Source organism: Leopardus geoffroyi, chromosome B2 (genome assembly GCF_018350155.1).
Source record: "Leopardus geoffroyi isolate Oge1 chromosome B2, O.geoffroyi_Oge1_pat1.0, whole genome shotgun sequence".
Lineage (NCBI taxonomy): Eukaryota > Metazoa > Chordata > Mammalia > Carnivora > Felidae > Leopardus > Leopardus geoffroyi.
Genome location: NC_059332.1, coordinates 67,891,264 through 67,899,664, shown reverse-complemented (window position 1 = coordinate 67,899,664; position 8,401 = coordinate 67,891,264). Strand labels below are relative to the sequence as shown.

The following is an 8,401-nucleotide window of genomic DNA, read 5'->3' as shown; positions in this document are numbered from 1 at the left end:
CCCCCTCCCCGCTTCCTCCCTCTTCCCCCCCCCCCCCCGCATTCCCCCCCCCCCCCCGCTTTCCCGGCGGGGCATTGCTACTACGGGGATCGCCACCTCACGCCGAAGGAATGCTGGAAGTATGCACACGTTCCCAAAAGTAGACCTCCTTCACCGCCGGAGGAGCATACATCACCCCGTGGCAGCCGTCCACCTTCTCAGGCGTTTCGTAACCGAGTAAACTGAGAGCCGGGAACAGCCCTCTATTAAGTAGCCCGCGGCGCGGAGCCTCTTCCCACTCGACCAAGGCGAGCCGTCGCAGACGCGTCCGCGCGCGGGCAGCTGCGGTCCCGGGCAGTCTCCGCCCGTCCTGCGGCTCCCGCCGGGACACTCCAACACTTCACAACCTTGGTGGCCTTGCCGCTGCCCGCCTCCCGGCAGCCGCCAGGTGCTCCTGGAGCGCGGCGCCAATTGCCTGGGCGTGCGGAGGGTCACGCCGAGCGCAGCCTTCTACGACGCCGGGAAGCCGCTGTCGCCGCCGCTACCTCTGACACCACCGCCCCAGGTTAGTCCGTCTTCTAGCCCTTTCCCCTTACCCCGTCCCTCACAAAGATAACTAGGGAACCTTGTTTCTAGCCCGTTCCTTGCGCTGCCCTAAGTCCCTAGGGACCGCGCGCGAGAACCGTTTGGACTGGTCAGAGTGGAGCAGTGCCTGGGATTTGCCGGGTGTCCTGGGGTTCTGTGATTCATTTTATCTTTGCGGGACAAAGAGTTGTAGCTTTTCCTACGAGTTGATGCAGGGCGGCCGTGTGTGCGTGAAGCACCCTGTTCCGCGTTTCTGCTCGTAGAGGGATTTCATCTATAGATGCTGTCGACTTCCAGGAAGGGCGGCCCAGGTTCTGGGGCCACCGGCCTCTCGTTGCCTCTTGGTCGGAGCTTTCCCGGGGTGCGGTGGTGCAGCCGCGGCGCTGGGAAGGTATTTTAGTGACGCACGGCGCGGAATTCTTTGGCGGGCCGGCTGAGTGCTCTGCAGCTCGTCGAAGCTGCGCGGGCGTGTGTGGCATCTTGAGACAGATTCCTCGTCGAGTGTTTTGGCTCCTCGGCTTTTCAAAGCATCTGCGATGATGGTGGGTTAATCCGGCTCTAGGAGACGCAGCCTTGGCCGACTTCCTCAACTTCTCGAGAAAGCTCGCCCTTCCCGACCTCTTCCCGAGTGCCTTGGTCGAGGGGTCCGTAGAACCTTCGAAGTAGTTTCCATCGCAAATCCTAGATAGTGTATAAAGATCAGAGAGCGTGGGGCGCCGGGTTAATTTGTGGAGCGGAGACGCGAAGACGGGGAGCAAAAGAGGTACCCCAAATCGAGGGTCCTTAGGCACCTTCGGGTGACCCTTTCGGGGCGTTCCAGGACCCCCTTTCTGTCCCCCTCCCGCCGCAGCGTGGACTACGTAACCTAAAGTATGCAGGAGTACTGGGGAAGGATGGAGCAAGAAAGGAAAGGAGCGCTAAACTCGCCCTTGGCTAACTAATGTCAAGGTCGCAGTGGGTCAAAGAGGAGGTAGGTGACGCGCACGGATCTGGAGGAACCCCGTGGGTGAGGGGAGGTGTAATTTTCTTTTTTAACTGCACTCAGGAGTTAAAGAATTGGTCTTTTCCAGGAGGGTGGGAGGGGGGCAGTGGGTGGAAGGAGACCAGTTTCTTAAGACCTACCCCCTCCCCCTCCCCCTCCCCTCTCCCCGCACCCGCTCCTCCGCAACTGACTCATTTTCATTCATGAGGGTGAAGTGAGGGAATCCTTGCGGACGCGTAGGGGCGGCCGCTTTCAGACATTTATGTCTGAGAACGCTCAATGAAGCACCGACCTTAGCGTTCACGTAAATGTTTTGGCTAAAAGGAGAGAAAACTTCTTTTTACACGTATGGACGGAATGCCTGGCGGGCTGGTAGAACTGACTGTACGTTCCGATATCCCGACGCGAAGTGATTCATTCTTGCCGCTGAGTCAGGCAGCCAATAGGTGGCGCTCTCGACCCAGACAAAAGCGCTTCCACTTCTCCGGTTTTTTTGTGTGTGTGTGTGAAGAGTTCAGGAATTAAAAAAAAAAAGTCTGAACGCAGCTTTTTGATGGTTGGATTGTCAGTCAGCCTTTAACTCTTCGCGAGCACGACTGCCAACTGAATTGGAAATTATTGTAGCAAAGTTAAGGCCAGCTGATGGGAACAATGGGCTAGCCTCACCTCCTGCTTTTCACTGATGGTTGAAGAGGGTTAGAAATGTCAAACAGCTGTTAATTAGGGAGAAAGAAATTGCTGGAGTCCTTGAATCTTCTGAGCAGCGCCAACATTTTAATCTTGGCCTCATAAAAAGGAGCTCTGGGCAATTTGGCACGCCTGCTCATCAGACATTTAAAACGCAATTTACACTCAGGCCGAGGAAAGATGCCCTAATACATTGTGCCAATAATTTGGAAGGGCATGGTTGGAGCTTGTCAGTTTCTTTTCTCAAAGAGGGCTTGACCTTTGGCTCATTTTTGGATTCCCAAGCAGGACTTCGTTTCTCAAGCAGCCTTGCCTGTTGCCTTACAATAACTTATGTACTTCCCAGTCAACTCTCTTTTTATGTCTTGCCTCTGGCAACTTCCCAATTCAGCTCATTGCTAGTAGCTTTTGTCTGTGGATTGGACCTTAGAATATTTTAGAAGATTCCCTTCTGCTAACATAGTTAAGCACCTACTATGTGCTGGGAATCACGAAAGATGAATAAGACTCTTTGTGTTTAAGAAATTAATAACCTAGTTACAGAATCAGGAAAAATCAGAATAGAATGTATTCTCCTGTGGAGGATATATTCTCGTAATCTTCTGGATTAAGTGGACAGTTAAATGAAAATATTAATTATTATTGGGAATTTTTATTAAAAATCTCTTGGGAAAACAGATGAGAGTGTTTTGTCTCTTCTATTGCCTGTTTTTTAAAATTATATATCTTAGAATTGTTATCTCCTCATTTTGGGTAAAGGATTTATCAGATGTGAAGAGAACACAGCTAGCAGTAGGGTCAGGTTTCAGTTGGGCCTTACATATTTCTGTATAATCCATTTCAGACCTTAAAGAGCTGCATATTGGTAGGCAGAACAAAATGAAGAAAAAAAGAGAGTAAAAGAGGTTTACTATACTTTTCCAAATTACCTTGAGACCACTAAAGTACAGTTACCTAAAGAGTTCAGCAGCTAGGAAAAAGCTGCAGGCCAAATAAAATCCCCAGCTGGAAGAGACATTTAGTTGAGTCAGGGATAAAATGACCTCTGAATTAGCCATCACCAAGGCAGGATGAAGTCATGTGGGGCCTGGTAAGGCCGTCACCCGGGGATGCTAAGCAGGACCAACCTCCAGGAAAACAGGACCCTCTTTAAACTTGAAATCCCTCTTAGTGCCATGATTAAACTGCAGTAGATGAACTTGACTTACACTGCTCCACAATAGGCCCATTATATTCGAGGCTGGGCCCTGCGGTTATTAAGGCAGATCTGGTCGGGTCCTGGCCCAGGTCCAGGCTCCAGTTCTAACCTGGTTCTGGGCCTGCCCGGACCCGGTTCTGATACGGTCACTGCTTCCTCCCGCAGATCCCTTCATGCGGCTGTGAGCTCGGAGGCCGAGCATGCGGACCAGGCTTCCCCCAGCGCTTGCCGCCCTGGGCGCGGCCCTGCTGCTGTCTTCCATTGAGGCAGAAGGTAAACTGCTCTTCCTCCCCCTTCTGTCAGTGACAATGCAGAATTCTAGAAAGGAAAAAAACAAATCAATCTTGCCACTATTGCTTGCTCTGTTTTTTCTATACTTCGTGTTTTCTCCGGGGGTTTCTCTCCTCTAAAAGAAACGCCCCCTTCTCCTGAGGTCTGTCCATTTTCTGGCTCTCAGGTCCAGCTCTTTCGTATTCTGTTTAATCCATTCTGTACAGTGCTGTGTGGTCTCCTTGCGCTTGTCCCTGCGGTGTGCTGTCCACACTGCCACCTACAGTGCTGCCTTCCGAGAGGACCGGCCGTCCGGGAGGGGGCGACAGCTGCACCCAGCTCTACGAACAGGATGACTCCTGGTGGTACCCAGGAGCCCCGGAGCGCGGGCACGCTTACTCGCGTGGCTGTTTACCACCTGGCTCCGGGCTGCGACCTCGGTGACAGCATGAAATAAAAGACTCCAACAGTGCCGGCTCTGCGTCTCTGTGTGTTTTGTGGGGAGCGCAGTCGTTAGGCTGACGGTGCAGGCAAAGTGAGGTGGCAGCCACACACCGCCTAGGGGATGGGTGGCAAGCCGAGATCCGGACCCAGGATGTGTTGGCGTGGCACAGGGTGACTGCTGTCCCTGTTTGGTTTTCGGGAGGAACGTGGCTCAGGCCCAGCCCCGCGCAGTTAGCTTGGATCTGTGCCAAGGTTTCCAACCCAGGAAGCAAGTGGGAGCCAGAGGAGCCCAGCTTCGGTCCCTCCCTTCTTCCCTCTAGCATCAGACCTGAGCAGAGTCTGTCAGGGGCTGGGAGATGGGTGTCGTGGCCCCAAGGTCTGTCACAACAGCTCCGTGTGGCCCTGCTTTGTGGAAAATGAAGGACCTTTGCTTATTTCAACCTCAGTTTATTCTTTTTTGGTGTGTGCCCTTGATGCCCTAATTTCTCAGTATTTATTGAAAAAGTTATTTCTCTATATTAACCCAATGAGAGCTTCTGTGTTCCCTCAAGTATGATTCAAGACCTGACAAACTAGAGTTATTGCTCTGCAAGATAAATCGGGTAATACCATAACAGACATCTTTTTTTTTTTTTTCAATAAAAAATGCCCCCTGATGGGGTTAAGGGAGAAAAGACATGCATGGGGGCAGCTGTGGGGGTTTGAGAGTGGGTTGTGCTTTTTTAGAGGTTGTGGGAAAGTAGAGCTGTTTCTTGACAACACTGATATTTTCTTTTTTTTAAATTTTTTTTTTAACGTTTATTTATTTTTGGGACAGAGAGAGACAGAGCATGAACGGGGGAGGGGCAGAGAGAGAGGGAGACACAGAATCGGAAACAGGCTCCAGGCTCTGAGCCATCAGCCCAGAGCCCGACGCGGGGCTCGAACTCGCGGACTGCGAGATCGTGACCTGGCTGAAGTCGGACGCTTAACCGACTGCGCCACCCAGGCGCCCCGACAACACTGATATTTTCAATAACTTTCTATTGTGTTTGGTTTTCGACTTCAGGACTGCAGGTATAAAAAAATTAAGATTAAGGAAAACAAAGAGGCTCCAAAATGGATGGCCTGCTTAGAAAAGTGACAGAAACGTGCTGTTCTTCTTATCTAACTGATGCTGTGGCAATGTAGAGGCTTTTCAGAGTGGCTTCTGTGAAGTAATACGCGGATGAGGTTGCCTTTAATGTTCCTTTCTATGTCGTTGTTAGGAAGGAATTTTATTTGAGGAACTTCTGGAAGCCCTACTAAAGATATTTTTAGATAATTCACTCAAGTGGCCTATTTATTGCTCATTAAGAAAATAGTTATTTGAAAATCAGAAAGATTTGAGAATTTTTAGGAAAAGAATTAAGTTGGAAATGATGTAAGTGGAAAAAATCAATTCTCATTGGATAATGGCTGGTTAGCAAAGTGCAGTTAAAAAGAACATTTTAACATTGTGTGTCAACTGTACTCAACAACAAAAGGGAGAACATTTTACTATCTACATTACTGATGATTTCCATATTTCTCACATTTTATCTTTTCAATTTGGTGCAGCTCTTTCTTTTGCTTTCTTAAGCTGTGTCTTTCTTGTCTCCCAACTCCTTAGGTCAGCATTTAGTAATTATATTTTAATGGGATTCATTTTTTGTGCCTTATTCTCTAATTTGGTACTGTCAGATAGAAATATATTATAAGCCACATATGCAAGCCACATGTGTAACTTAAAGTTTCTGGTTGTCACACTAAAATAGGAAAAAGAAACATGAGAAACTACTTCTTATAGTATATTTAACTTAATATATCCACACAATTATCACTTTAACATGTAATCAATTTAAAGATTATTAGTGAGATATTTTACAATTTTGTGCTAAGTTTTTGAAATTGGGTGTGCATTTTACACTTGCAGCGCATTTCATTTTGAACTGGGCATGTTTCAAGTGCTTGATAGCCACATGTGGCTGGACGCACACGGCTCCTGTGTTGGACAGCACAGCTTGGTGCTAACTACCAACTAAGTGGTCCCATCGAGCCTGTGAAGAGCTAACAGAAGTTGTGGCCAAGACCCTTCTGGGAATGATGGCTGGAAAGAGAATTTCTTGGAAATATTGGGGCACGTTTCAAAATTTCAACTGACCTCCCCGTTTCCTGCTTTGTCATTTTAGTCTTAGTTATGAAATGCCCATAATTGCTTTTCTTTCCCTTTTACAACTCATACTTGAACTGTCGTAGTCATACTATTTTTCAACCAATTTCTACTTACTTAATTTTGTGTACGTTGAAAACAGTGCTCTTTTTCATATTAATTAAAAAGTTTTGGCACATACTTTTTGCATCTCCTTTTTTTTTTTTTTTTATAGTGGCCAGTGTTCTGTATGACCTATAATGTATGAATCATTTTTGGTTCATGTATCATACGGTATATTAATTGCCATTTAGAAAATTTAACATTTCACATTTAAAGGTTAATGAGAATTAGACACCTTTCTCATTAATCTAGAATTCAAGATGAACACATCTTGTGAAACACAGTGTTTTAATTTTAGTAAGTTTGATTTATATTTATAATTTATGAGGAGTACCTGGATATTATCAATTCAGCAGTGAGTTGAGGCCATAAGCTTTAACTGTCTTGTGTCTAGGTTAAGAGGCTAATTGATATATATATATATACATATATATATATATATATATATATATATATATATATATATAGTTGTATGTCTATGTTTATCTGATAATCCCGTGTCATAAAACAGACACTTTGGACTACAGAGGAACTTTCTAATGATCTATTCTAATTCTCTCATTTTCCAAATGAGGAAGATAGGCTGAGTAGCTCAGTCAACTAATGTGGTTACTTCGGGATAAGGTATAGATGAGACCCAGATTTTCTCCTGGTTTAGTGCCGGTTTGCCTACACTGTTCTCTCTTGCTTAAAAACTGGTCAACCCAGTTAAAGGAAGGAACACATTCTGTAATGTGTAAGGAATAATCCATCACTTGTTTGAAACATTAACTTTTCAACTGTTTATTTTTGGTATCTTATAAACACAAATAAAATGAATATATCATGGCAAAGATCATTAAACTTATACTAGCCTTGGATGGAAGATATAAATTAATGCCAATTGCATAGAGTAAAACCACTCTTGGCATACTTCTAAAGGTTTTTGCCATTAGGGCAGTATCCTTTTCAGTGTTGTTATCACAAAGACCAGACTAAAAATCTACTAGTTCGTCAAGATGGTATTTTAGTAGTATGTTGTCGAATTCTGCTTTATCTTTAACATATTTTATGTGTTAGCAAAACTTACTAGACTCTCTCCTCCTACCTGTCCATCTTTCCATCCATCCATTAATCTCTGTAGAGTTTGTAAACTCTTGGACATGTCTTCCTTTTGGTTGCCATAATGAAAAGTTTTTTAAATTATATATTAAGCTAGATTCTTTAGTTTTAAACAAAGTGTGTAAAATTAATTTGTCAAATTCTATCTATATCTGAATTGGAAATATCTGAATACCACAAATTTATTATTGAGCAGGCATCAAATAATGCTTTTTATAGATTGAAAAATGTAGAGGTATATATGTTAATAAGCACCTGTGTACAAATATTGCTTTCTAAAGTTAGTCGTTCACTCAAATATTTCCTAATCTTTACATTCAACCCAGTATTGTAGAGAGTTGTATGCTCTGGAGTCAGACTATGGGATCAAAGGTTTGCTGCTTTTTAGTTGTGTTCACCTCTCTAAATTTCACTGACTCATCTGTGAAACAGGGGTAACAGGGCACGTTATGCTGGATTGTTATCAGGAGAAAAAAGAGACAACGTATAAAGTGACTTGTACTCAACCTATTGCATAGCAGACACTCAGAGAATGCTAGCTATTATTATCATTCCTAAAAAGTCCTAAATCCTGCCAATTCATGAAACCAGAATATCACCAGGATGCAGTTTGCATAGCACAGCTTATTGATAACAGAAAACATTATTCATAAATGGGAAATTACACTACTAGCGTCATGGATACCTAAAATTTTAGTCTTTTCATTATCAGTGTTCAGGTTTTTTGAATATATCTCTGATTGCTATATTATTTATTTATAATTTAAGTTCTATTTCTCTTGGTTCAGATTCTCATTGTATGCAACTATGACTCTTTGTCATCATAATCCCTATGTAGGTAGCTCATATCTGAAATATTCCAGCATCTGGAACATTCCATTGT

General features: G+C 44.8%; 1 protein-coding gene across 9 annotated transcripts in view; it reads left to right on the top strand.

The window, feature by feature from the left end:
- Positions 1-427: 427 nt before the first annotated feature.
- The window catches only part of COL12A1 (collagen type XII alpha 1 chain), a 123,808-nt gene continuing 115,834 nt past the window's right edge, over positions 428-8,401 (top strand). For 6 of the 9 annotated variants that reach the window (XM_045498794.1, XM_045498796.1, XM_045498790.1 and 3 more), the window contains exons 1-2: positions 428-544; positions 3,597-3,704. In XM_045498794.1, the coding sequence (XP_045354750.1) occupies positions 3,632-3,704 (73 nt within the window). In that variant the 5' untranslated portion in view covers positions 428-544; positions 3,597-3,631. Of the gene's footprint in view, positions 545-1,414; positions 1,535-3,596; positions 3,705-8,401 lie in introns of all 9 variants that reach the window. The other 3 variants (XM_045498795.1, XM_045498789.1, XM_045498792.1) reach the window with 1 other exon arrangement.